The 27,733-nt window shown below is 39.0% G+C and overlaps 13 protein-coding genes across 13 annotated transcripts; 6 read left to right on the top strand and 7 right to left on the bottom strand.

The window, feature by feature from the left end:
- Nucleotides 1–2,712: 2,712 nt before the first annotated feature.
- On the top strand, nucleotides 2,713–3,744 carry ATC70_013245 (uncharacterized protein; the record flags this gene model as incomplete). The annotated part of the gene is made up of 1 exon (XM_064832410.1): nucleotides 2,713–3,744. The coding sequence occupies one exon, from the start codon at nucleotides 2,713–2,715 to the stop codon at nucleotides 3,742–3,744; it is 1,032 nt and encodes a 343-aa protein (XP_064675638.1).
- An 884-nt stretch (nucleotides 3,745–4,628) lies between these two features.
- ARC35 (Arp complex subunit) lies at nucleotides 4,629–5,873 on the top strand (the record flags this gene model as incomplete). Its single annotated transcript, XM_064832409.1, has 1 exon — nucleotides 4,629–5,873. One exon carries the CDS (start codon nucleotides 4,629–4,631, stop codon nucleotides 5,871–5,873), a length of 1,245 nt encoding a protein of 414 aa, XP_064675637.1.
- Nucleotides 5,874–9,646: 3,773 nt separating this feature from the next.
- SLC1_2 (1-acylglycerol-3-phosphate O-acyltransferase) lies at nucleotides 9,647–10,294 on the top strand (the record flags this gene model as incomplete). The annotated part of the gene is made up of 1 exon (XM_064832408.1): nucleotides 9,647–10,294. One exon carries the CDS (start codon nucleotides 9,647–9,649, stop codon nucleotides 10,292–10,294), a length of 648 nt encoding a protein of 215 aa, XP_064675636.1.
- Nucleotides 10,295–11,389: 1,095 nt separating this feature from the next.
- On the bottom strand, nucleotides 11,390–13,054 carry RAX1_3 (Bud site selection protein, Revert to axial protein 1; the record flags this gene model as incomplete). Its single annotated transcript, XM_064832407.1, has 4 exons — nucleotides 11,390–12,078; nucleotides 12,135–12,157; nucleotides 12,283–12,698; nucleotides 12,755–13,054. 4 exons carry the CDS (start codon nucleotides 13,052–13,054, stop codon nucleotides 11,390–11,392), a joined length of 1,428 nt encoding a protein of 475 aa, XP_064675635.1.
- A 2,388-nt stretch (nucleotides 13,055–15,442) lies between these two features.
- On the bottom strand, nucleotides 15,443–15,801 carry ATC70_013241 (uncharacterized protein; the record flags this gene model as incomplete). Its single annotated transcript, XM_064832406.1, has 2 exons — nucleotides 15,443–15,695; nucleotides 15,743–15,801. The coding sequence occupies 2 exons, from the start codon at nucleotides 15,799–15,801 to the stop codon at nucleotides 15,443–15,445; spliced, it is 312 nt and encodes a 103-aa protein (XP_064675634.1).
- A 143-nt stretch (nucleotides 15,802–15,944) lies between these two features.
- Nucleotides 15,945–16,315, bottom strand: ELO2_4 (Fatty acyl-CoA elongase/Polyunsaturated fatty acid specific elongation enzyme; the record flags this gene model as incomplete). The annotated part of the gene is made up of 3 exons (XM_064832405.1): nucleotides 15,945–16,048; nucleotides 16,116–16,220; nucleotides 16,279–16,315. The coding sequence occupies 3 exons, from the start codon at nucleotides 16,313–16,315 to the stop codon at nucleotides 15,945–15,947; spliced, it is 246 nt and encodes an 81-aa protein (XP_064675633.1).
- Nucleotides 16,316–16,439: 124 nt separating this feature from the next.
- Nucleotides 16,440–16,762, bottom strand: ATC70_013239 (uncharacterized protein; the record flags this gene model as incomplete). Its single annotated transcript, XM_064832404.1, has 2 exons — nucleotides 16,440–16,506; nucleotides 16,563–16,762. The coding sequence occupies 2 exons, from the start codon at nucleotides 16,760–16,762 to the stop codon at nucleotides 16,440–16,442; spliced, it is 267 nt and encodes an 88-aa protein (XP_064675632.1).
- Nucleotides 16,763–17,030: 268 nt separating this feature from the next.
- On the bottom strand, nucleotides 17,031–17,798 carry ATC70_013238 (uncharacterized protein; the record flags this gene model as incomplete). Its single annotated transcript, XM_064832403.1, has 6 exons — nucleotides 17,031–17,065; nucleotides 17,131–17,263; nucleotides 17,329–17,437; nucleotides 17,485–17,554; nucleotides 17,615–17,696; nucleotides 17,757–17,798. 6 exons carry the CDS (start codon nucleotides 17,796–17,798, stop codon nucleotides 17,031–17,033), a joined length of 471 nt encoding a protein of 156 aa, XP_064675631.1.
- Nucleotides 17,799–18,248: 450 nt separating this feature from the next.
- ATC70_013237 (uncharacterized protein) lies at nucleotides 18,249–18,920 on the bottom strand (the record flags this gene model as incomplete). Its single annotated transcript, XM_064832402.1, has 1 exon — nucleotides 18,249–18,920. One exon carries the CDS (start codon nucleotides 18,918–18,920, stop codon nucleotides 18,249–18,251), a length of 672 nt encoding a protein of 223 aa, XP_064675630.1.
- Nucleotides 18,921–21,176: 2,256 nt separating this feature from the next.
- On the bottom strand, nucleotides 21,177–21,446 carry ATC70_013236 (uncharacterized protein; the record flags this gene model as incomplete). The annotated part of the gene is made up of 1 exon (XM_064832401.1): nucleotides 21,177–21,446. The coding sequence occupies one exon, from the start codon at nucleotides 21,444–21,446 to the stop codon at nucleotides 21,177–21,179; it is 270 nt and encodes an 89-aa protein (XP_064675629.1).
- A 312-nt stretch (nucleotides 21,447–21,758) lies between these two features.
- Nucleotides 21,759–23,928, top strand: ATC70_013235 (uncharacterized protein; the record flags this gene model as incomplete). The annotated part of the gene is made up of 3 exons (XM_064832400.1): nucleotides 21,759–21,970; nucleotides 22,046–22,477; nucleotides 22,542–23,928. 3 exons carry the CDS (start codon nucleotides 21,759–21,761, stop codon nucleotides 23,926–23,928), a joined length of 2,031 nt encoding a protein of 676 aa, XP_064675628.1.
- Nucleotides 23,929–24,208: 280 nt separating this feature from the next.
- Nucleotides 24,209–25,706, top strand: ATC70_013234 (uncharacterized protein; the record flags this gene model as incomplete). Its single annotated transcript, XM_064832399.1, has 2 exons — nucleotides 24,209–24,499; nucleotides 24,561–25,706. 2 exons carry the CDS (start codon nucleotides 24,209–24,211, stop codon nucleotides 25,704–25,706), a joined length of 1,437 nt encoding a protein of 478 aa, XP_064675627.1.
- A 238-nt stretch (nucleotides 25,707–25,944) lies between these two features.
- On the top strand, nucleotides 25,945–26,396 carry ATC70_013233 (uncharacterized protein; the record flags this gene model as incomplete). The annotated part of the gene is made up of 3 exons (XM_064832398.1): nucleotides 25,945–26,010; nucleotides 26,077–26,314; nucleotides 26,383–26,396. The coding sequence occupies 3 exons, from the start codon at nucleotides 25,945–25,947 to the stop codon at nucleotides 26,394–26,396; spliced, it is 318 nt and encodes a 105-aa protein (XP_064675626.1).
- Between the last annotated feature and the right edge of the window lie 1,337 nt (nucleotides 26,397–27,733).

Here is a 27,733-nt window from a genome sequence, read left to right as displayed (position 1 = left end):
CCCTAACCCTAACCCTAACCCTAACCCTAACCCTAACCCTAACCCTAACCCTAACCCTAACCCTAACCCTAACCCTAACCCTAACCCTAACCCTAACCCTAACCCTAACCCTAACCCTAACCCTAACCCTAACCCTAACCCTAACCCTAACCCTATCCATAACCCTAACCCTAACACTAACACTAATGTTGATACCTCACACCAACACTAGTGCTTTGAAAAATTTGACCATGAAAGACCCCTCTTGGCCTCATGAAGAACAAATTTTTCACTTACCTTACCCTTACTTACACTGTGGACATTCCTGGTTGTAAGATCCTGATCATGCTTTCTATTAAAAAAAAGAAAACTGTCAGAATAACTCCTGAAATCTGCTCATATTTTACCTTGTAATTGCCTCGGACTTGTTCTGTGGGACAGCGGCTTCTCTTATGGGAAGGGTTATAAGTAGTAAAATATATAGAGTGTTTTCAAAATAAAAAATGTGGGCGATAAAAATCCCCAATTTTTTCCAGGGTATTTATATTTTTTCACCATTAGTCTCGGCACTTAACACCGAGTCTAAAAAAGGATCTCGGCACTTAACGCCGAATCTCGGCACATAAACGCCGAATCTCGGCACATAAACGCCGAATCTCGGCACATAACGCCGAGTCTAATCTTTCCTTAAATTTCCGGATCACGTCTTTCACCCGACTTATTCCGACTTTCGTGTGAAAAAATAATTTTTCAAAAAGATATATAAAGAGCTAGTATAATGCACCTGAAGAAGCTACATCTCTTGTAGCGAATAGATTCAATCTAAGTGTTTCTAGACTCTCTCCTTTGTTGCTTCTTTGGTTTTTGGATATATTTTTTATTATTATCTCTCTAACCCTAACCCTAACCCTAACCCTAATCATAACCCTTACCCTATCCCTAACCCTATCCCTAACACTAACACTAATGTTGATACCTCACACCAACACTAGTGCTTTAAAAAATTTGACCATGAAAGACCCCTCTTGGCCTCATGAAGAACAAATTTTTCACTTACCTTACCCTTACTTACACTGTGGACATTCCTGGTTGTAAGATCCTGATCATGCTTTCTATTAAAAAAAAGAAAACTGTCAGAATAACTCCTGAAATCTGCTCATATTTTACCTTGTAATTACCTCGGACTTGTTCTGTGGGACAGCGGCTTCTCTTATGGGAAGGGTTATAAGTAGTAAAATATATAGAGTGTTTTCAAAATAAAAAATGTGGGCGATAAAAATCCCCAATTTTTTCCAGGGTATTTATATTTTTTTCACCATTAGTCTCGGCACTTAACACCGAGTCTAAAAAAGGATCTCGGCACTTAACGCCGAATCTAAAAAAGATCTCGGCACTTAACGCCGAATCTCGGCACATAAACGCCGAATCTCGGCACATAAACGCCGAATCTCGGCACATAACGCCGAGTCTAAAGGGATCTCGGCACTTAACGCCGAGTCTAATCTTCCCTTAAATTTCCGGATCACGTCTTTCACCCGACTTATTCCGACTTTCGTGTGAAAAAATAATTTTTCAAAAAGATATATAAAGAGCTAGTATAATGCACCTGAAGAAGCTACATCTCTTGTAGCGAATAGATTCAATCTAAGTGTTTCTAGACTCTCTCCTTTGTTGCTTCTTTGGTTTTTGGATATATTTTCTATTATTATCTCTCTAACCCTAACCCTAACCCTAACCCTAACCCTAACACTAACCTTAACCTTAAACCCTAACCCTAACCCTGAACCCAAACCCTAAACCTAACCTTAACCCTAACACTAACACTAATGTTGATACCTCATACCAATACTAGTGCTTTGAAAAATTTGACCATGAAAGACCCCTCTTGGCCTCATGAAGAACAAATTTTTCACTTACCTTACCCTTACTTACACTGTGGACATTCCTGGTTGTAAGATCCTGATTATGCTTTCTATTAAAAAAAGAAAACTGTCAGAATAACTCCTGAAATCTGCTCATATTTTACCTTGTAATTGCCTCGGACTTGTTCTGTGGGACAGCGGCTTCTCTTATGGGAAGGGTTATAAGTAGTAAAATATATAGTGTTTTCAAAATAAAAAATGTGGGCGATAAAAAATCCCCAATTTTTTGCAGGGTATTTATATATTTTTTCACTATTAGCCTCGGCACTTAACACCGAGTCTAAAAAAGGATCTCGGCACTTAACGCCGAATCTCGGCACATAACGCCGAATCTCGGCACATAAACGCCGAATCTCGGCACATAACGCCGAGTCTAAAGGGATCTCGGCACTTAACGCCGAGTCTAATCTTTCCTTAAATTTCCGGATCACGTCTTTCACCCGACTTATTCCGGCTTTCGTGTGAAAAAATAATTTTTCAAAAAGATATATAAAGAGCTAGTATAATGCACCTGAAGAAGCTACATCTCATTGTAGCGAATAGATTCAAATCTAAGTGTCTCTAGACTCTCAACTTTGTTGCTTCTTTATCGGTTTTTGGATATATTCTTATTTTTATTCCTATCTAACCCTAACCTCTCTCCAACAAACGCTCTTTTTGGTTACCGCTTCTCTCTGCCGTCGCCATCTCTACAAATATCTTTTTGATTCTGCTACTACTGTACTCTTACAAGTTTCTCTCTCTCTTGTCTCTCTCTCTCTCTCTGATCTCTCCTCTTTTCGTACTTGACTGTCTTTCTTGGTATATATAAATGAATAACAATATTAGTAACTCATTATTTGCCGAGATTAATGAACAGGGCTTCCCTATCTTGCTTCATCTTGATAATCTCCGTGTTGCCACTGAGGCTCTGATCTTTTTTCCTGCTGTCGCTTCTGTCTGGTCCTCGTTCCCCAAGTGGTGCCAAGAAGCCATCATGTTCTGCATGAATGATGTGTTCAAGCCACATCATCATGCCCAACTTGCCTTGACCAAGGCCCTGGACTCTCTTAAGGCCCATCTCACCAATGGTAGCTTTCCCCAGGTTGTTCTCTCTGCTGTTCCGGGAGTTAAGAATTTTCATATGGACAAAACCCTGTCTAGTGAGGATCAAACGATGTTTTCTACTTCCATTGAAAATGCGTTACTTTCGGCTCGTTCTGCTATTCTTAAAACCCTCATAGAAAGCAAAGAACGTGCACTTCAGGCTCATCAATTGCAAGCGTCACCAGCTTTTGTCTTAGCACAATGCCGTGATAGAATTTTTGAGTCAATTTTGGCCATGGGCGGTTCGATTGAACATCTTACCGATGCCCAAATTCATGACGTGGTTCGTTCTTTGTGTCATCTCAGATACAACATGAATAATGTACTGGAAACCCAAGCTTGGGCGAAAGTACAGGCCGATCGAAAACAGCAAAAGGCAAAGTCTGCTGCAGATACTATCATGGACTCCACCTCTGATCTTCCCTCTGCCCAGATGACCGAGTCAATTGAGAAACTGGTCAACAAGACTGTCCAGTCTAAAATCGCGGCTCTTGATAAGAAATTATCAAAACTTTCTGTCTCCGGTTCTTCCTCTCGTCGCTCTGCTGCTTCCGCTTCCTCTTCCCGCCGTCCTCCTGCTTCCTCTTCTGCTTCGTCAAACAAGCAAGGCAAGTCCAAGACTTCTCCTTCGGGAAAAGGTTCTCGACCTTTGTCCGGCCCCGCCAAGGGTCGAATCCAGAAAGGGGCTCCAAACCCTCCTCGTCGTCTTGCTCCCGGTCCCACCCCCTTCAACACCCTGAAGGGCAAAAGAGGCTAAACCCTCTTAGTGGCCGTCATTATTTTTGTGAACATGGTACGTATAGATCTGCTACAACTTGTAGACACTTTGATGTTCGTAGAGTACACACTTACCCACCTTGGTTTTTTCATAGTGCTCGCCTCAAAGATCGTATCCACTTTATTATAAAACATTCATCACCACTTTGGGCTGATACATATATTTTTAATAAAGCTGTTCATAATTACTCTTCTATAAATATTCCTACTTCTGTTAGAAAATATTTAGGATTTGGTACCAAGTTTGTTCCTAAACCCAAAGCAAATCCTCGCTTAATTTTACCAAGTGTAGAAGACTTTACAAGACGCATTCGTATAAAGGAAATTTTCAAAGATACTCGAGATAATCCTGACTTTGATATCAGATTTCATGTCAAAACTTCTAATTGGCAACCTGATCCTTCCTCTAATACTTTGATTGAAAAAGGACTTAGACTTGTCAAAAGTAATGTTCTTCCTCTTAATCATCCTACACACTATCAACTTTATAACAATAAACTTAATGATATTGTGCCAAAGTTCTTCAAGGATTTTATTAATAATCCAGATATACTTATCAAAGCTTCGGACAAAAATCTTGGACTTACTGTTCTTGATACAAGCTGGTATATTCAAGAAGGACTTCGACAACTAAATGACCCCTGCTTTTATAAGCAACTAGACAAAAACTTTTTCTCTCCTGAAAACTTTGATTCTAGTATTCAGAACATTGTTAGTACTGCTAATAGTTTATTATCTTTACTATGTTCTCAATGGGGTACATCCATCTTTAATAAACAACATGAGAAATATCTTAGGCATCGACTCCTTAATGATAGAAAGTTACCCACCTTTCATCTGTTGCCAAAGATTCACAAGACACCTATGCAAGGTCGTCCTATTGTTCCTTCTCATAGTTGGGTCACGACTGGTTTCTCTATTTATATTGATACAGTCTTACAAAAAGTACTTCCATACTTACCCTACATTATTAAAGATACTAAATCCCTTGTTAAATCACTTGATGGAATTTCTATTCCTCAGGATGAAAGACCTTTATGGTTAGTTACTGGTGATGTGTCTTCAATGTACACGAATCTACCTACTACTCCATATGCTTTCGATGTTATTGCCAACACTGTTAATAAATATGTTCCTCTTTCTTCGAATGACCCTACACTTATTCGAGAAACACTCAAATTTATTATGGGCAATAACTACTTTACTTTTCAAGGCTTACCATATCATCAGGTATCAGGTATTGCAATGGGTACTGCATGCGCTCCTGCTTATGCAAATATCTTGATGCATCATTTCGAAGAACGTTTCTTTGAATTTAATCCTGAATTTAAACTGATCTTTTATGGTCGATATATCGATGATATCTTTATCATTTTCAAAGGATCTAAACAAGAACTTGAAACCTTTTTGTATACTTTTGACACCAAGCGTGCTTTTAGTAACAAATTAAAGATATCTTGGGACTATTCATTGACATCTGTTAGCTTTCTTGATCTTCATATTCATGCAAAGCATAATAAGATTGAATTGTCCACTCATCAAAAAATGCTTAATAAATATTTATATATTCCATTTTCATCTTATCATCCCAAAGATAATAAAGTTGGTTTTATTAAAGCAGAATTGATTCGATACATTCGTAACAGCTCTTCTTACCGAAGTTTTGCTATTACTGCTAAACAATTTTTTACTCGATTACGACTTCGTGGATATCCCCCTCGTTTTTTAATTTGGGTGTTTAGTCAAGTATGTTACGATGACAGACCAAAATATCTTGAAGATACTCCTCTTAGTACAGATAATACTCTTGTACCTTTTGTTACAACGTATAATCCAATTTGGGAGACTTTACATCTTCGAAAAGGACTTAGGTTATTTTCTGATTTAAATCCACACTACCGACCAGTAGTTGCTTTTAAACGAAATAAAAACATTGCTGATTTATTAAATCGTGCCAATGTACAAAAATTAACGGGAAAGAAGTTCCATTCACTACAACAGGATGGACTTTGTTGGACTTCGTCTAAAAAACGTAACCTGAACCCTAACCCTAAACCTAACCTTAACCCTAACACTAACACTAATGTTGATACCTCATACCAACACTAGTGCTTTGAAAAATTTGACCATGAAAGACCCCTCTTGGCCTCATGAAGAACAAATTTTTCACTTACCTTACCCTTACTTACACTGTGGACATTCCTGGTTGTAAGATCCTGATTATGCTTTCTATTAAAAAAAGAAAACTGTCAGAATAACTCCTGAAATCTGCTCATATTTTACCTTGTAATTGCCTCGGACTTGTTCTGTGGGACAGCGGCTTCTCTTATGGGAAGGGTTATAAGTAGTAAAATATATAGTGTTTTCAAAATAAAAAATGTGGGCGATAAAAAATCCCCAATTTTTTGCAGGGTATTTATATATTTTTTCACTATTAGCCTCGGCACTTAACACCGAGTCTAAAAAAGGATCTCGGCACTTAACGCCGAATCTCGGCACATAACGCCGAATCTCGGCACATAAACGCCGAATCTCGGCACATAACGCCGAGTCTAAAGGGATCTCGGCACTTAACGCCGAGTCTAATCTTTCCTTAAATTTCCGGATCACGTCTTTCACCCGACTTATTCCGGCTTTCGTGTGAAAAAATAATTTTTCAAAAAGATATATAAAGAGCTAGTATAATGCACCTGAAGAAGCTACATCTCATTGTAGCGAATAGATTCAAATCTAAGTGTCTCTAGACTCTCAACTTTGTTGCTTCTTTATCGGTTTTTGGATATATTCTTATTTTTATTCCTATCTAACCCTAACCCTAACCCTAACCCTAACCCTAATCCTAACCCTCCTCCTAACCCTACACCTAACCCTAATCCTCATCCTATTCCTAACATTATTCCTATTCATAACCCTATCCTCCGTCCTAATTCTAATCCTAATCCTAACCCTATTCCTAATCATATTACTATTCATAAGCTTAATCCTAATCCTAATCCTTGTCGTTATATTATATTCTATCTCTATTCCTAATCCTAATCGTTATCCTAATTTTATCCTTAATATTAATCTTATCCCTAATCTTAACACTATTATTATTATTATTTCTAACTTTAATATTATTTCTAATCCTATTTTCTAATCTTATCCCTTATATTCATCTTAATCTTAATCTTATCTCCTGACCATTCTCCTGATCTTATATCTTATCCTTACTATATGTTTATTATTAACCTTTATATTAATATATTCCCTAATTCTAACCAAAATTTTTGACTATAATATTAATCCTGGTCGTAAATATAAACCTAATCCTAATCATTAATCCTAATCTTATGTGTTAATATATTTCTAATTTTACTATAATTCTATCCTATCCTAATTGTTATATATGTACTTTATACTAATCTTGTCTGTTTTTTATATAATTTTTTTTCTTCTTGTTCTTCTTTGTCTCTTATTCAATTGTTGTATATTGTCTTATGTAATATGTGTTGATTTATTCGTTACTTTAGTATTATTTTCTTTATTTTATACCTATTATTATCTATTATCCCTTATTTATATATGTATTATGAGTATTTCCTTTGTTGTATCTTCGTACTTGTAAAATGTTGTTATGCATTTATGTTTACTATTTGCTATATAAATATCATCGTGTTCGTTGTATAGCGGTAATTGTTTTTTTTCTCTCTCTACTACTGTAATGTATTCGCTCCGCTATGGTAATGTATTCGCTCCGCTGCGGTAATGTATTCGCTCCGCTATGGTAATGTATTCGTCCCACTACGGTAATGTATTCGTTCCACTACGGTAATGTATTCGCTACGCTATGGTAATGTATTCTCCCGTTTATTTGTATATCTTTTTATTTTCTTTTATTTATTTTTTTTTACTGTTCTTATTCTTTCTTGTTTTTTTTTCTTTATCTCTGTTATTATTGTTATTATTTCTTTCTACTTTGTCTATTTCTTTTCTCTACCCCTTTCCCCTTTTCTGTCTTTTTTTGTCTATTCTTCTCTCCTTTTCTGTGTATTCTTTTTCGTAGTTTCTTCGTCCTTTCTCTTTCTATAATTCTTCCTATTCCATTTCGTCCTCTCTGTGCATTTTATTCCCTATCCTTCCCTTTTTTTCTTGCTTGTTTCTCCCTTCTCTCTGCGTATACTTTCTCTGTTTTTGTTATTCTGTATTTCCATTCTCTCTACCCCCTTTCTCTGTCTGTGTTTTTGTCCACCTTTCTCTTTTTCATATATCTTTTTTCTGTTTATATTTGCGTTTTTGCTTCTCCGTTTTTTTCTTTGTTTGCTTGTTCTCCCGGTCTCTTCCTCTGCTTTATCTTCATATTTCCCTTTTCTGTTCTTCTTATATTCTTATCCTCCTTCTCGAACCTTTTTCTTTTCGACTTTTTTTCTCTATTTATTCCTTTCTGTTTCTTTATCGCATTTTCTTTCCTTGACATTGTTTCTTTCGCCTTTCTTTTATCTTTGCCTATTTTCTTCTTTCATGTTTTTTTTTGACTTACTTCTCCTTTCGCGTTCTTTATTTCATTTCTCTTTTTTTTCTCAGTTTATTCCTGCTCTTTTCTTTGCTTTTTATTCTTTACATTACTTCCATTTCTTTCGTCTTTTTGCTTTCCTACCATCTCCTTTTATATATCTTTTTTCTCTTTGTCTTATATATTACATTCTGTCTTTTCATGGGTTTCTTTGCTTCCCTTTACTGATTTTGCCTATTATTTGTACTTTTTTTCCTCACTGTCTCAATTTTTCCATCTGTTTTGTTTTATTTACTCTTTTGCATTCTTTTCTGTTTATTATTTTTGCTCAATTTCTCTCTCTTTCTATGTATTTATTTTTTATCATTTTAATTCCTATTTTGTCGGGTCCTTGTTTATCCAGTATTCGTTCCCATACTTGTTGTTGCTTCTTTTCTTATTATCTCAGTCTCATCCTTTCCCTTCTTTGTTCATTTCTTAGTATCACAATCTTTTCTTATTCTTTTCATTGTTGCTTTGTTCTATTTTGTTTTGATTTGTTTCTTTTAATTGTCACTATTCATTTTTTTATCACATTCCCTCTTTTATATATATTCTTTGTCTAATATCCCAATCTCTTCTTGTGGTGTTCTTACTTTTTGTCTAATCCCTCCTTTTTTTTCCCTTGTTCATTCTTTTGTCCTATTATATCAACGATTGTTTTGTCGGGTATCATATTGAAAGCCGATGATAAGTTGTATCTTGTTCATCATTTTCCTCAATTGCTATTTTTCAATATTGATGAGTGATGTTGATGACTTATTTAAGATTTATGACAACATATCAAGAAAGTGTAATGCTAATTAAATATTCACGCTTGATAGCATATTTATAAGTTGGCTGGTGGTCTCTCGTTTATGTTAAGAGCTTTCTATATTTTTTTTTAATAGTAAAACTGAAATTGATTATAACAGTTTAATGATATAATGATTTCAACCCATTTTTTTTTTTACTAATTATTCCAAAGCACGCTCTATGTAGTGGTATATATGAGACCGCTCAGTGAAGCAATCTCTGGTGAGATAATAACTGGATAGCATTTTCTATAAGTTCGCATACGCTAACTGGGCTATCATCGGCTATCTTAGGCTATTTCCCCTTACTTTTCAAACACCGAGGTACCTCGGTGTTTGAAAAATGTTATTAGGAATGATACCTCATGTATCAAGGTACCCAAGCACCGTGAGTCTTGCTTCTGATTGGCCATTCAAATAATACCCGTAATAATAGGATATCCTATTCTTATGTATCACTTGCCCTTTGTTCTGATTGGCTTTTAGCATGATACCCATGGTACCCATGGTACCTAAGGTACCATTTCTCGACGACTCACGATGTGAGTCGCCCAGAAATGTTATCAGGAAACGTCGTTGGCCATTTTGGTCGCAATCATTCATTGAACAGGTGGATTGCTCAATACAACGTACATCAACAGCAGCGGTATGGAGAGCAATTGGATGTCGAGTTATCCCAGATACATCCCGAACCGCTAACTATCCATAACTTGGAAGAAAAACTGCGTGATCAAGGAGCTGTCTTGTATAACGAGCACGGCCTGTACGTTGCTCCTCTCAAAAATCCATTGCCTGCCATCTCTCTCTTGGATGTATTGCCTGGCTTTATGTGTGGTTTCTGCCCTGTAGAAGATGTAACTGCAGTCGCTGCATTCACCGGCGCTGTATCCACTGTGGCCAAGCACATGCAACAAAACCACCGTGGGCTGAATCATAATCAGTACACCACTTGTCATGTACAGCATTTATACAAAGAACAAGGCCACAAGGTGTACTTTCGTGTGGAGCAGCAGTATTCGTGCCCAACAATTCCATCAACCATCACGAGTGAAGGTGATGCACTATTCGAAAACTTTTTGTGCGAGAATCCTGAGTTTGATGAAGGTTCAATCCTGATGCCACCGTCACTAAGCAAAGGCTTCTTTTCCTTCTCGATAGCCCCCAAGCCCGCAGTGTGGAGTGCTCTGCGAACGGTCTCCGGGTGAACCTTCATCTGGAAATTCTTCTCCAACATTTCTGTGACCTTGACGGCGCTTGAAACCCGTTCCTTGATTATTTTTCGAGCACAATAGCACTTGTCGGCTTCAAACAACACCCTAGGACGACCACCTTTCGAGGTTTTCACACCCCGACAATGCTCCATTCTGATTCGCCCGATAGTAGACTTACCCAAAGGCAGTTTTTCAGCAATTTCCCGAATTGAAACACCGCTTCAAAGCATTGTAATTGCAGAATTAACCTTGGAGACAGCAATGGCTTTCATGGCTTGATAATCGACGTACCCGATGTTTAGAACTCCGAAATGGATAATGAAGACTACTTGCGCTACATGAGGCTTTCTTATACGAGTCTCTTGAGGTTATTCCAAATTGTGGGTTTGAGTTATCACTGAATTTGTGATTTTTCAAGAGATCTAACAATACTCTCCCAATGTACCTTATGACTTTGGCCAATCACAGCTTGTGGTTCTACAGCTATATGCTTATAAAAATAAAAAGATATGAAGAAAACAGTTTTAGCTTTTAGAAAATACTAAATCCATTATTATTGGATAACTTCCCGTCCTGTGGTAAGGTCTGAAAGTAAAAACTGCTAAACATATGGGACAGTTTTGTGGGTCACGGTACATTCCGAAACGTGTGGCGTAAATTGAAACCGACTTATTGTCTTGTAGAAATCGCCTAAGCTGCGTTTCGGCGGTGACAACTGGATAAGAGTCTCCAAATGTGTTCACGAGGTTGGCTTTGAACGTGTCGTAGTTGGTCAGGATGTCTGGCTTGGGGTGCTGGTTTAACTGTGCAACAAAAGGTTCTGGAAACGTGAATGCCGGTCCAGACATACAAGAAATGGTGAACATGATTTTCCTCTCGTCTGTGTTGTAGGTCGTACAGTAGTCGGTCTATATAAGGCTATGCGGGGAATAAGGCTGAAATCTTTCAGTTTTTTTTTTACCAGCTATTTAGCCTTAATAGCCTATTTTTATATAAGGCTACAGATTCTAAAAACTTTAGCCTTATTTCATAGTGGTGATTGCTGCGATTGAGTTTAAGGCCAATCAGATAATAAAAAATATATAGCTTTTACTGAAAAATAACAAAATAATCACGTAAATCTGTTTGATTTTTCTCTGCTACTTCCTCCGATCTGATATCGTTCAGATTCCTACGGATAGTTTTCAGCATAGACTTTTCTTTTTCATCCATTGGGATGGTTTGGTACAAGATAGTTTCATACGCATGCTTCAGCTTCTCCCTTATCTCCTTCGTATCAACATCGTAAATCTCTACTGGTTCTTCCCCTACCTCAAGCTCTTGTGATCGATGGGTAACATCATCGCCATCCTCAAATTCAACAATCATGGGATTAAAAACGATTGCATCAGACTCATCTGCATTTAGATCCAAGTCGTTTACTTCAGTTACCAATTGAACCCCATCATTACTTCTGTTTCCAGGAAGTTCAGGGGTGGTTTCGTTTAACTGGCTGACTAGGTCATCGTCTAAAGGTAGCTCGAAAAATGGGAGTACATCCTCCGAGTCGACTCTCTGTCTCTGAGCAAACTTAAAATCAAGGATCTTCGTATGATCCCAGTAATTTTGGATTGTTTGAGGCTTAACTTTGATCCAAGAATCAGCAAGAAAATACAGAGCATCCACCTCATCCATTCTGTATTCCTCGGTAAGATCAAGGCTTACCCCAGCAAGATACTTGTTCACTGCCCTGTAGTATTGGTGCCAACGAAACTGAGTCTTGAGGTTCGCAATGATTCCTATCGAGTGTGTGATTAGAGATGAATACGGATATCAATGAAATTTGTTGATTTACCGGCATCCAAAGGCTGCAACTTGCTGGAAGGAAAATCAACTTAATGTTGCTTAATTATTCTTTCAATTTATGCACTGAAGCATTGTCAACCAAGAGAGCAACTTTTCTTCCGGCGTAAACGAAAGACGCATTCAAACGTTTGACGTACTTCCTAAAGATGTCGGTGTTTATCCATGCATTAGGAGATGAATGGTACTCCACATAATGGGATTGCCCGATGTTGGTGGTTCGTCTGTACAAAGCAGGTTTTTTGTTTGCTGCCTTTGGTGTCTTTCGTTTCCCAATTACAATGGGGTGCCCTTTATAGGATCCATCATAGTTGGTGATTAGTCCAACTGTGAATCGGTTCTTGCTTTTCTTTGAACCACCTAAAGGTTCCTGATAAATGATGTGAGCTGATTGTTGCTCGTAGTATAAGCCAGTTTCATCAAAGTTGAGAACATTTTTGGGATCATATGGCTCCAACAATTCTTCAAACTTTCTGAGTTCTTCGACAATCTTAGATGATGTTAAGTCGACTGAGCTTTTTTCACCATATAAATGTCTTGACTTGACATCAATTCTCTTGAAAACATCGGTTAGCCATCCATCTGATGGATTTGCTTATTCTTTGGCAATACATGCAGGCGGTACTTTCTGTGTGCGACTACTTTTGCAAAAGCTGCAATAGTTCCGGGATTGACAGGAAGAGATTTTGCATTCATAGCTTGAATGTACTCCAAAATGTCATTGTCCAATTGTGGCATCGTCAAGGCTCTGCTGCTTTTTCCCTTCAAATTTCCTCCTTCGTAAGCTTTGATCATCTTGTCCTGTGAATTCAAGACGTTCGATACAGTTCTTTGCTTGACTGAGTGATGTAGGTTGAATTCCTTTTGAGCCCATTGACCGAGTTGCATTTGCGTTAGATTAGGAAAGTGCATGTTGTGTATAATAATGCGATACTTTTGCTCGATTGTGAGGCGATCTCTTGATCTTTGATTAAGGCACTCGATAGGATATTACGTTCAATAGAAGTGAAATAAACAGATAAATGAATGTTACTGGGGAGGTGTCAAATTGATTTATTCGATCAACTATTATAGTAATAGATTTTACGCGGACGACTTTTTTGACAGAAGTCACGCGCGTCAGTTAAGGCTATGCGGGCAATAAGGCTAAAAAAACCTCCCCAAAAAAGTAGCCTTATATAGAGCGATTACTGTGTTCGCTGCAAAGTAGACCGCCAGTTGAGAAAAGAAGGTGCCGCCCGGGCGAGGTTTGCTGTCGAACGGAGAGGGTAATCGAACCTTGATGTTCGAATCATTTGAGATATTTGAACTATTTAACATATTAGTGATATGCTGCTGTTGGGTGGTCAGGGTATCCCGAATGTCTTGCAGTTGTGTCGGCAAAGTATACTGTAGTTCTCGAAATTGGGAGATAACCTCATGAAGGGTGTGGATCTGTTCTTCCGACAATGACATTGTTGTGTCTAATTCGTAATTTGAAAAATATCCGGGGTTGAAAAACTTTTGAGTGGCTTGACTCTGGATGGCTTGACTTTAGGTGGCCTGGCTTTGGGTGGCTTGAGTAAGCGTCAGGATAACTTGAAAAACGTACGTGGGGGTTGTTTGGTAGATTATAGTGTCGAGAACTTGATTACAGAAGAGGGTTTATTCAATATAAAATGATTATCTTGTACATCTTCTTTTCACGTACTTCAAGATAATCATTTTCTATTGAATAAACCCTCTTCTGTGGTCAACTTCTCGACAAATAGTGTACTTGTAGAAATAAAGAACACAGTTTTATTAATTGAAAATAGTGATATACTCATACTATTAAACCAAGGCGTAGTAAACTAGGATTATTATTGTTAGGTACCAATTAAACGCATTATGAATATACTAGAAGAATTCATTGTCTGTTTCTAGAAAATTCTAGACGTTTGACTTTTTTTTAATAATAGTCACGCGCGTTATTTAATGCTATGCGGGAAATAAGGCTAAAAAACCTTGCCGAAAAACTAGCCTTAAATACCGCGACTACTGCATCTCCAGGTGTATGGCATATGATGTAACTCACAATGATTCAGTTTGTTTTTATTATAAACTTTACTTTTAAATCACCACGCAACAGAACGACTACTTGGACCTACTGATAATTACCTTTTTCGATACTTCATCGGAAAAAAGGTTGAAAATTGTTGAAATTCTTCGATGAGCCATCAGCGGGATACAGTTTCTTCTATTTTTTTTTATGAATGTAGTTCTCTTTCATTAGTCACTCAAGTTTTGAATGGTCTCACAGTAAGATATCTGTAGTGAATATGTATAATATTAAATGGATATAAATCAACCTTCAATATTGCTTTTTTGTAGTAATCTGTCGAAGAAAAACACTGCTAATGAAATTACCTATTTTGGTAATAAATAATTTCATTTTAAGCCTCTGCAATGGATCAATTTTTAGTTTGAGCCTTTCCAATAGATCAATTTAACATCTGAGCCTCTGCGATAGATTAAAACTAATAGCTAAGCTTCTGGAATGGGTCAATCTCACATTTGAACCTCTTCTGGAATGGATCAATTTAGCATTTGAGCCGCTGCTGCAGTAGATCAGCATCTCTTTTGAGTTTCTGTATCTCTTTTTGTTACAGTTTTAAGGCTTTCAATTGTAAAATCTGTGGAATAAGCTTTATTTATAGATCTAATCCAATATAATACCCATCTACAGTACCAAATAAGAAAATTATGCAAGTCAAGTTGTAAAATCGAATAATTTTACATTCATTGCCAAATGAGTATGAAAGCTTTAATTTTATTGGGGTCTACGCTGGAGGGCTATAGTAGTATCAAGCATGTCTGCATATACAGCCTTTATAAACTAGAAATCTAAATTCCCCAAATATACGTTGCAATTGTCTTACAGTTTTCAGCCAGTGATAAATTTTTAGATTGTAGCACTTGAAATGCCACAGTATTGCAAAACTGGTCCTCAGATCAAAATGGTTGTTATTTCATGCTACAGCTAAAAGTCTGAATCATTGAGGTGTTCCCGATTTTTGGTATTAATAATAGCTCACCAAGTAATTTACCAGGATCAGAAAGACAATAACTTTGACAAAGTTTTAACTGAAGGACATCACTTGCCAATATTAATGCTTGACATGACAGTATCTAATGCAAAACGATTGAAATTGATTTGTAAGATAAGTAGATCAAGAATATATAATACGCCCACTACCAGCTTTTCAGTTATTGAGATAATGTGATTTTATTTTTAGTATTATATTGTTAGGGAAAGTTGAATGATAAAAAAGTAAGCTACTAGAGAATCACGGAAGCTAATGTTGATGCTAAGCTGGCAACAACATTATTTCTGACGACTCCTTGACGGGGCCCCTCATCATCATTATCATCACTCTCATTATCATCTCCAGCAATGACTTCTTCATTTGCCTGCTGTTGGATGCCATGCATTGGATAGAATAAAGATTCACTGGCGGCAGTTCTGTCAATAGAAAAATTAACTACCAGATCATCATCTCTTGCATCTTGATTGAGTTGTGGAGGATGCTTTCTAGTGATATTTTGGAGATGCGTTTTATTTTTTTCATAGCAACGCACCCATTTGAGATATTCAAGGTGTAAGAAGTGATTCTGACGAGCAACTTCATAGTGGCCATTGATGCGAGTAATCAAGTTTTGCTCCTATTTCTGTGCTTCTTCCTAAAAGCCATCACCAAAAAATGAGCAAATGCAGGATGGACTTATAATTTGTTACAACAATAATCTTGGTTTCCTCGACAGTCCTTCTTCTTAAGGTGTGTCATTCCTTCATTCCTTGAGACAGTCTCAAGAAATCCTCATCCTCATTATTCCTGAGCCTTTGCAGCTCAATCGCAACACTGGGCACTTTTCTGCGTGGATCCCCTATATGTCAACGAGAGATTGAGAAATCCTGATATTAATAGAAGATCTGGTGATTAACAGAGCTTACCACCGAAATTCCTATCAGCAAAACTGTTAATACTGTCAACTAATATTCCAGCCTTCTTTGTGGAGGAGGTAATGGATAGTAGCAGCCTAGCAGCTTTATCAGTTCCTAAAAATATTTGTTAAAGCCAGTTCAAACAGTTTGATGTTTCTAGCTTTTTTTTTACCAGTCGAATTGGGTCTTTGCAGTTCATAATCATTCATAAAAATGGACAAAACCAATATATGACAGCATTCGTCGTTGATTGCCTCAAAGTATATTTGCATCGCAATGTGCTCAAAGGTCGTTGGCCATCCTCCGTTTGCAATTAATTGAGGAAACAGTTCCTCAAGTTGGTTGATTTTTTGCTAAAAGCTGACGCTTTAAGCCTGCTATATAGCCGCTTGTTGTAATGCTAAATTAAAATTAAATGAGTAAATTGTTGAACCAAACCATCAGGTTATAACATACGAGAAATGTCTTGAATTGAGAAACGACAGCTGATCAACTGTTACAGCGTACTCATGCTCAATGTTGTCCGTGAGCAAGAGGGTAGCCTCTGCCCTTTCACGCAGTCTTTGATTGTTTCTGTCGTTAAAGAAGGGGACAACAAGGGCAGTACGGTGGTCATTCCATTCTCTTTCAAATGCTTCAAATCTACTCTTGGTCATTTTGGAGTTTTTGATGGTAATAATCGCTTTTTCGTGTTTTTTTTACAAATAGGTTCGCTATGAGTTCACAAATTGCTTAGTGATACTGTGCAAACATACATAATAGGCAACTTACGCAATTCCATCATCTTCTCATCACAATAGGCATCAGCCAATTCAACAATCATTGCCCTGCGATTAGATATTGTCATCGACCTCAATTGTGCCACAAAATGGTTGGCAAACGACGAAAATCTCTCTTGAAAGTTATCAGTTACCAATGATGTATTTAGATCATACTTAACATACCTGCTCCTTCTCCATCTAAAACAACGAACAAGAAATTATTAGAACATGAAAATGACAATTATCAAGACTGAAGCTCCTACCTGTCAGGCCTTGGGCATGATCCACATACCTAGGATTATTCTTTGCTTGGTAAGCAGCACTGTGAGCATATGCGTGGAAGACGCTCACAGCATACCAAATATCACTCCTGCTTTCAAGCTCTGGGAAATAGTTCTTTTCGTCCAATAGTTGCAATCAGTACATTATATTCATTTTTGATCCAGGCCACTATGGCTTACGTTAAACGTTTCTCTGCATGCGCAGGCGATATCATACATAATTAGCAATTGTTGATCGTCTTCCAAATTTTGAAGAACATGTTCCACGCCAGTGAAAGCATATTTTCTCCTACAAGGAATTAATTACAATCACATTTACTGCCAATAATCTCTTACCCTTCTCCCTCAAAAATATCGTAGAGCCTTTCAACAATTCCATGGAGAGCACAATTGATACTGAAAACACCTAAAAGTCATTTATATTTGGGTTAAACAAGGTCCACAGAGAGGCGAATTCACAGTTTACCATTTTCGTCAAAACGATTACTAGCGGTTCTTCGATTGTTACTAAGAGCTTGAAAATCGCTATCCAAATCTTCCAAAAGACACTTGTATGATCATTCGAAAGTGAGCACTTGGGAGTTTCCCACTGTAAACAAATCACCTACCTCATCTGACGCTGGAGGCTCTGTTGTCGTATTTGTCGACATCTGCTTTGTCACCAAATTTTACTTTCACAGCCTCGGAAGCGAGAAAGATGTTTGGATCCCCATTATCAACAATATCAATCTATCTAGATTTTTATCGTTTTTGCTGGAAACTTCCATCCATCGTAATTCCCTTTCTTGGTGCCCCCCCTGGTTGTATTCTGATTAATTGCATGCCAAACAACTACAATCTCTTTCCATGACATTTGTTAAAACATGTTTTCCTTCGAATGCTTCTTGCCTCTTTGGTAAACAACAGCCATTTCGTTAATATTGGCGGGAAGAGGCTTGAACTTGTGTTGTCGAGAAACCGATTAGTTGACTTTTATTTCAGTTGATGTGTGAAGAACCTACCATGGGATCAAAACTTGAAAGTCTCAAGTTGCTCGCATTGTTTGCTTTTATAAACCATAGACTGACGAATACGCATTCAAGCAATTGTCAATCATTGACTCAAAAAGCGAAAAATGCACTGCAGACTTTGGTTTCTTTGGTGCTGTTGGCAACATTTGAGACATCAACAGTGACTCGAGCAATGTTTGGTGGGTATAAAATTCCATCTGGAAAACACAGTGCTTTATATTCGATATAGTCAATTTTCGCATTTTTGAAGCTTTTCACTTTGCCCTTGGCAAACATCATAAATCCATGGATTGGCCATGAGGTTTGGCGAGTATTGAAATCACAGTTTGTTGGTTTTGTACCAAGAGTGATGGGCTTTTTCAAGCAGGGATCAGCGTGGACATGCACTTCATGGCTCTCAAGAAAGTTCTTCAAAAGCACATCACGGACATCTTGCCATCTTTTGTATCTTGATGACAAGGAAGTATTGTCGTCGTCGTCGATATTTTGCCATTGACTGCCCATGTCGATATCTTCGACACCATCATTTGAAGGGTAAATTACAGCTGCTCGCTGAGTTCTTTCTGCTGAAGATGAAGGGCCAGGGTGTTGCGCAGGTACAGCACAAACAGTGTCGTTCCTGTGTGCAGTATATTGCTTGACGAACTTCTGTTGCTCTCTAATTTTTTGGTTTTGGTACTTCAAACTGTGTTGTTTAGGTTCAGTGTTGAGACGTCCATCTTTAATTTTCCGTCTTCGTTTGTTTCTCCTGTTGTCAGACATATTCAATAATCAAATTTATTTTCTTTTCAGAAAGTTATTAAAGTAAAATACAACGACGGCTAGTAATTTGATCAAGGGACTGTAAAGTCATTCTCACCCATCTCCATTGCCATACTAATCATCGCTTTCGATGCTTCATCGAAAATTTCTCTGTCAATTTTTCGATGAAGCATCGAAATAATAAATCAACCGCCGCAGAAAGTATAGCATGAAGATTTTTGGATGAAAAAGTAATAGTGACAGAACAAATTTACTCCTGTGGTTCATCCACCATCGATAATTTTATACATATTTTTTTCTTTTTTATATGTACTAATATATGCTTTTTACTATCACATTAGCAATGTACATGGTGGATATCATCTTAAAGCCCAAACTCTGTTTCGAAAGAGACGGAATACTTTCGGAAAAGACAGTGACTATGAGGTGTTCCTATAGACCCTCAGTCGGTTGAGAGGTATTACCAATACAAGACAAGAGGGCATTAGCCACAGCATTCTCCTTGCCAAGTTCTGCTATGGCCAAACACATGGTATCGGGTAGAATTATCATCGCGAGGGACTTGAATCAGTCATCACTTTGAGTGGGAATTCCCACCATAGTTCTGGTGGGCGAGAAAAAAAAGGAGACAAGCTGTATCTGCAGTAAAATACATGAGGGTCATTTCATCGCTAATAATTGAATACTAGCCCTACTTGTTTGTTTCGACTCGTTGGAAAGGGGAGGGGGGCAAGGGAAAACCCATTAGTAGATGCTAGGCTAGGCAATCTTCATAGCTCCATTCAAGTCACGGGTTATGGTAGTCGACCTTGGGCAGCTTATACTTCATGCCCCCCCCCCACTTGCCCAAACACATTAGAGCATGAGACAGATGCCGATCAATCAGTGGTAGATCACTACTAATAACAAACCTTTGATAGTTCTTGTTTGGACCTGCAAAAAGGAACTATAAAAAGAATCTTGATGCATAAGAGCTTCGATAGATCAGAGCATTCAAAAGAATCAGGAACGAAACGTTTAGATTGCCTCCCTTTATAACTCAATTCAGCTGGAATATCTATTAGCAGTAGCGTACTGTACCATTCATCTCTCTCTCAGGCTTTCGTAATAAGTTATGTATAGCCTTTCGTACTTGTGATCTTTCGGCCTAATTTAACGTTGCTGCCATGACTCCTATTGCATAACTATCATTGGTTGCAATTTAATCCATATCCTAAACAGTTCAAATGGATATGAGACAATGAAGCTACCAACACCAGAGTATGAGCTTGGCCCATATTAAATACTTTTGAAGTTGAAAGCTTTTAAACCTAAATGTTATTCGCAATGCTACAAAATCTCTCTTTTTCTGGCCTGTTGCACTTGAGTCTTTTCGTACCGCTTCTCTACTATTTGCATCCTTTGATTTCCTATGCATATCACTAGTAGTAAGAAGTTTAGATATCATCTGTATTATTTCTATCAAAAGTATTTGATTTGCGTCTCATAAATGTTATTTTGCCATGAAAATCTAGCAGATGATTCACATAAATTTATTTTTGGCTTTATAAATATGCCTAGTGTACGTATTTATGTGAAACTGTCCCATAAATCAGGCATGCGTCGCATAGTTTTGGCAAATTTTTGCATAGATGTAATCCATATGTCATGTATATCTACCCAAAGCCGCTTAAAAAAAGACTTGAAAAAAAAGAGACTAGATTCCACATCCATGGCGATAACAGCAACATTGTGCCCGATAACAGTAGCTGCGTAGAAAAGCTAGTAGAGTAATTTGTCATTGAATATGAGCTCCAGTTTTGTAATCACAGTTGTCCATGGAAATGCTGTGCGTTTGGCCATCTCGAATGTTTGCTGCCATGCTTTCTTGAAGGCTGTTTTCAGCTGAACAAATCGTATTCCAGTAGCTCTCCTTGGTTGTTGATGTGAAATTCTTGTGTGCTATTCTAGAGTAGGTTTCTTCGTTTCTTGATCTGATACTTTTGATGTTTTGAATGTCTCCGATTATGCGATTCTTTGCAACATGTCATTAGTAAAAGTTTACAAGGAACATGTAAGCAGGTGTATGTATCATTCAAATGTTGATACTCTTGAATGTTTCATGGGCCCTCGATGCCAGTCTTTCCCGCCAAAGGGCTGTTTGGATAAGACACGGGCTCCACCGCATCAGGTATCGTTGTGTTGATCAATTTCATATCATTATGCCTTTATACTATCACTGTCTTTTTGAATATAGCTTGCAGCATGTCTTTAAACTTATTGGCCATGTTGAACATATCCGCTTGCACTAATGATACCTCTACCATATCCTGGTCTATTGGCTCTGGTTGCTTTGGTGCTTTTGCAGGATTTGTCTTGGGGTGAGCCAATGGCTATGGGCGTGACATGAAGGACATTGGGTTTACTTGCTGGCATAGGTAGTACTGGTGCTATTAAAACGGCAAGTGTCTCAAAGTCAGCATTAGTAGCATCCAGGTCCACATCACCAGCCCCGTCATCTGCGTCCCAAGCATCTGGTTTGTGCATACTAAACCATTGAATTCGAGAGCAGTGTTATACTACTCATCCGAGTTCTTGGTAGTCAGTCAATATCAATGGATACGCAAAACACTTTCTCTTGATAAATGATATTCAAGCTAAGCTCGATATTACACGTTGCTTACTAACAAATGAACAACAAGCTGTTAAACTCATCAGATCTATATGGTTGCACACAATGCGCCTCTTCCCTAGATCTGACTTGATGCTCATAATTTGCAACTCCATTAGCATGAAAAGGGAAAAAAGCGCGTGGTGGGTTCCATTTCCTTCTTTTCACTTGTATTTGAATATTCCACAATGACAGTAGTAGAGCTAGAACTTATACACTTCAACGATGTGTATCACGTATCGCCAAGCAAGGATGAGCCTGTTGGTGGCTCCTCCCGTTTTGTAAGCAAGATAAACCAAATTTTGACAGAATCCACCGCTCAAGACAAGCCCATGGTTTTGTTCTCGGGGGATGCTTTCAATCCGAGTCTAGAGGGAACCATCACTCGTGGTGCTCATGTGTAAAGTAGTAGAAGTAGATACTATTTTGTGCTGGATATGATGCTAACATATGTATACACACACACACACACAAGTCCAGATGTCTTGAATCAGTGCCACATCACTGCTGCATGTGTAGGCAATCATGACTTTGACTTCGGTATGCCCCAGCTGGAGAAATTGATAGGACGCACTGAATTTCCATGGTTACTGTCCAACGTGCTCAATAGCGACAAGAGTGCTTCGTCTGACAAGATTAAGCGATTCGTTATTACCGATCACAGCGAACTACGCATCGGCATCATCGGACTAGTAGAAAAGGAGTGGATACAAACCATCCCATCATTTCCACCGGAACTGACGTACTATGACTTTGTGCAAGTAGCGCAAGATCTCTCCCGACAACTAAGAGACCCAAATGGGCCTTACAAGGTGGACTTGGTCATTGCGCTGACACACATGCGGGTTCCTAATGATATCAAGCTAGCAAAAGCCTGCCGACATGACATTGATTTGATTCTGGGAGGGTAAGAGAGAATGATTAGTAGGGGAAAAAAGAAAAGTGTAGGCCATAACACTCGATTTATATAGACATGATCACTTTTATTACATTTCGAAATCCATTGATATTGTTGGTGACAACTGGAGTCGAGACAAAAACTTGAGCGATGTTGGCTTTGACCCTGAGGAAGAGCAAGTGGACTATCCCATCCGTGTCGTCAAGAGCGGCACTGATTTTAGAGAGCTGTCGTGGTTGAAACTGAACATTGAGACCAACGCAGAGGGGAGAAAGTACATTCAGCACATGACAGCACAGCGGGAGATCATCACATCGGATATCATGCCAGATGCAGAGACAGAGCGCTTAGTGAAGCAAGTAACAAAGCAAGTGGCCTCCAAGACATCTACGCCCATTGGCTACACCACTGTGCCTTTGGATGGTCGTAGCATGTCTGTCAGATCAGAGGAAACCAACCTTGGAAATCTGACAGCTGATCTCATGGTGGGCTTCTATCGAGCCTCTTCTTGTCCTCCTGTGGATGTCGGTTTCTGCGTTGGTGGAACAATTCGAAACGACAGTGTCATTGAAGTAGGTGAAATTACGCTGGGAGACATCCTTACAGCCTTTCCATTCCTGGATCCTGTTGTTGTTATCCGCATCACTGGCAAACAGCTATGGGATGCGCTTGAGAACAGTGTGTCTGAATATCCCAAGCAAGAGGGTCGATTTCCTCAATTGTCTGGCGTTCGCCTCGAATGGAATCCTGATGCGCCATCTGGAAACAGAGTGCGCCAAGTGTATACAGTCAGAAAAGGAGCTCAAGTTGCACCCAACAATGGGCGTCGTCGCTCACTGACATTTCCTCATATGGTGGATCCCGGGGACAAGTATCATCCATGCAACATGGAGCCGCTCGACATGAACAAGGAATACGTGGTGGCTACGCGTGCCTACTTGATTGGCGGCTACGACGGATACACATCGCTCAAGGTGCCTAGCGACAGAATCATCGTTGACGAGGAGTCTGGTGTGCTGATCTCCACCATGTTTAGAAAGTTCTTTTTGGGTCTCAAGTACATCAATGCCTTTCGAGAATACCAAGCCAAACATGCGCATCGCAAGGACCGCATCCAAGGCCTTGTAGCGTCAGCAGCTGCACATTGGCGTGATTTAGCTTTCCAATTCAAGCGACACAACCATCCAAATGATGGCCGAAGCTGCGACTGTGAAACCAGTAGTCAAGATGGCCAGTCTTTTCTGAATAGCGATATAAAAGAACGTGCCAATTACCACATTTCCAAGCAAGGTATTCAAGATGCATTTGTGGACTCCAGCAAGGGCCATCCCAGTTGTATCCCTGCTGAGGAGGACGAGGACCAAAACGCATATAACAAGGACAGTGACCTCACGTGGGTCAAGCGATGGGCTAGTATCTCTCCCACAGTGGAGGGCAGAATCGTACGAGTGAGCGATTAGACTTTTTTTTTTTTCGTTCTTCTTCGAGTCATGTATAAATTAAAGCAATTTGATCTGAATGATCTATTTCATATTACCTCTGCGTACCACCTTAAAACCTTATTTAGGACGATTTGTTGATGCACTTTTTAGCCTCCAATATGGAAGTTTGCAAAATTACATGAGGCTTTATTGACCAAACTAGGCCTTGCTTAACATTGTGTGCTACCAAGCGAAAGTATAAAAAAACCAAGCTGCTTTTTCCCAGGATGAGTTTCTACATCTTCTTCTCTTTACATTCATGAATTCAACCACGACAACAGAGGCTGCACAGGTGTCTGCCCTGGATGTCCTTAAATACATAGCAAAAGGCATTGGAAGACTGTTCTATATCGTGTCACCCGCAGACACTACATTTGCTCACTACAAACAAGTGCCAGATTACATTACAGAGGCCATTCCCTTCTTTGTGCTGACAATTACATTGGAATTCCTGACATTGATGTTGAAAGATGGAGGCAAAGGTTTGAAAAAGCTGCGATTGTGGGACGCCAATCGATTCTCTGTCAATGATGTGGTGGGCAGTGTTGGGGTAAGTATGTGTTGCTGTGCTCCAGAGTCAGGATATCTGAATGTAGTCTATTTGCATTTAGGCGGGCATGTTGCAGCAATTGAGCAAGTTCTTTATTTACAACCTCACCCTCAACTCTTACCTGTATATATACGACCACTATCGACTGGTTGATTTGGATCCCACCAGCTTATGGCTATGGATTGTGGGCTTCCTTGTGGTTGATCTCGGTTACTACTTGTTTCATCGTGCAGCACATGAAGTCAATCTGTTCTGGGCAGGACATGTGGTGCACCACTCGTCTGAATTCTACAACCAAACAACAGCACTGCGTCAGAGCATCTTGCAACCCTACACCTCTTGGCTGTTTGATCTGCCTACAGCGCTCTTCTTGCCTCCTTCACTTTTTGTGATGCACAAGCAATTCAACACCTTGTTTCAGTACTGGATCCACACAGAAGTCATTGGTAACTTGGGGCCCTTGGAGTACATTATCAACACACCCTCAGCACACAGGGTGCACCATGGAAGAAACCCTTACTGCATTGACAAGAACTATGCTGGCACTTTGATTATTTGGGATATTCTATTTGGCACATTTGAGCTGGAACGCACACCACCCGTGGAAAACAAGGACATTGAGCCAGTAGCATTTGGTCTGACACACCCTATCAACACCTTTGACCCATTCACCATTCAATTCCACCATCTCTCACACGTGCTCAAGACATGCTGGTCAACAAGAGGTATCCAGAATAAGCTCAAAGTGCTGTTTTATGGGCCTGGATGGCATGATGACACACCCAGAACAGGCTTGTTGGAGGAGATCCCACCTATTGCCAAGGACGTGCCACCGCAAAAGTACGATCCACCTGTCTCATTTGGTATTAACGTGTATGCCATTGCTCATTTCGCTGTGCTGATTGTCGTCAATGGCTTGATTTTGGACTACAACCCTGGGGAACTCGATTTCTCTATAGTGCTGACCACCTCATTGTACATCTTTTCTACCTTGACCGTCTTTGGTTGGATATTTGATCACAAACCGTATGCTATAGAGAGTGAATTCGTCAGATCTGTGCTGGTTTGTGGTATCGTTGAGATTGCAAAGCGCAACTCCATCTTGCCACAAAAAATGATCGTATTTCAAGCAGTGCAATTTGCAAGTAGCTTATGGTTGTTGGCAACTCAACGACAAGTGCTACCCAAAGCGGCCAAAGTTGAATAAACAATAAAGACAGTGAAATGTCTGATTTAAATGTGTATGTGTGTGTATGTGTGTGTGTGTGCCTGAAAACGCTGTGGTCAATGACATCCCGATCCGAGTAGTTCGCATCTCCGGACTTGGACTTTAGGAAAAAAAAAATGAGTATATAATTCAATTGAATTCACAGAAGCAAACACTCTTTAATCGTCTTGTATCCTTCGGGTTAAATCGTTACTTGCGACATCCATCTATCATAATCATGTCTGCCGAACTTGCTGTTGTCTATGCCGCTCTCATCCTCGAGGATGATAACGTTGAAATCACTGTAAGCATCAATCATAGAAATGGATGTGTGTTTGAGACGAGAAAAACTAACAGCTTTCATTTTTAGGCCGATAAGCTCCAAACTTTGGTCGCTGCTGCTGGTGTTGAGGTTGAGCCTATCTGGTTCTCTCTCTATGCCAAGGCTCTCGCTGGTCAAGACCTCAAGGCCCTTCTTTTGAACGTTGGTGCCCCTGGTTCCGGTCCTGCTGTCTCTGCTGGTGCCGCTGCTGGTGCTGCTACTGATGCCCCTGCTGAGGAGGCCAAGGAAGAAGAGAAGGAGGAGTCCGACGATGATATGGGCTTTGGTAAGTGTGAATGTATGGCTTGATGGCATGGTGATTAACCCTGTTTTTTTGTGTGTGTGTATGTGTAGGTCTCTTTGATTAAATTCAATCAACATAGAGCCAATGTAATCTGACGAAAATTCAATAAAACTTGTTCTATTTTTGTTGCCCGAAACCATCGAGTGCATATTGTTGAGAGCAGAAGCAGTGGTTCAGGATGAGTGTATACGAGTGTAGTTTATCTGGAGCAAATAGGATTTGAGTGAACATCTGAATGAAAAAGAACAGTATACGTATGTTCTGTGTTTGACTGTTGAACCCCGGATTCGTATTGTCGCAAAGTTCATGTCAGTGGTTCGCTTTCTACTTGAATAGATTCCAATATGGCAATTCAATGCATTCAATCATTGCTTTCTTTTACCGATTCATGCCTGAAGTCATACACGCTTGTTTCGTCTTTTACTTTTACTCTTGTTGAGCCAGACATGGTGCTTTAGCTACAATGACAATAAACGATGCGTGTTGCTAAAGGTATTGGTGCACTTGTTACTCCTGTGAGCTGGCAACAAGACACAGCCAAATCGATCTTACAGCAACAAACTGGAAGCGAGCAGTACAAGTAAAAAGAGTTGTTCCTATCAAAATGACCACGATAGGTATCTTTGACACGCACCCGAGTAGATTGATTCATGGATCAAGGTCAATATCTCGTCAGCCGGATTTACAAAGCAATCCTGAATGACCTGTTGTAGGAGCATGAGTGATCTATTGTATCAGCCTGTGCAATCCCTCAAAATCTGAAATGTGCAGTTTAATAAAGAACAAAGCTCTTCTACAATATATGTTACCAAAGAACTAAGACTCACTGGAGAAATCATTTGGTTAGAAGCCACACTTTCGTTATTTTGCAATAATTCTATCAAAGATGGGTCTTGTTCCATGAAATAAAAATGAACAGCTAGCTTCAAGAGCAGGCTATAATTTTTTTTTCTTACAATTGAAAGGCATACCAATCGAGAAATCAGAAAGTTATACTCATCAATCTGAAATTTCACAATAGCTTAGCTTGCGAAATTTTCAGAGAGTTATATTAGCCCTTTGCAACATTACTCAAAAGTGTGCATACACGTAAAACATTAAGCTTTCATTACACTTGAACTAAAAGTGAATTAACGTGAATTAACTGGATTTCATGCAATGGCTGATTTTCTTCAAAATTGCAAAAGCTTTAAACGGATATATCTCGGCACAGAAACGGCAGACAGAGACAACAGATTTACGAAAATAATTCTTCAAATAACATTTGTCACAATTGCTGGTTATCTTGAAATTCATGGGGAGGTTGTGAAAATATGTTGGAGATCTGATTTTTCAAAAAAAAAAAGACTTCGATTCTGGAGTGTAACCGAGACGGAGCATAAATTGTAGCGGCTTCAAATT

Source organism: Mucor velutinosus (assembly GCF_035048745.1).
Source record: "Mucor velutinosus strain NIH1002 chromosome Unknown tig00001574, whole genome shotgun sequence".
In the NCBI taxonomy this organism is placed as follows: domain Eukaryota; kingdom Fungi; phylum Mucoromycota; class Mucoromycetes; order Mucorales; family Mucoraceae; genus Mucor; species Mucor velutinosus.
The sequence above is the reverse complement of the archived record's forward strand: the minus strand, read 5'-3'. Positions and strand labels throughout refer to the sequence as shown.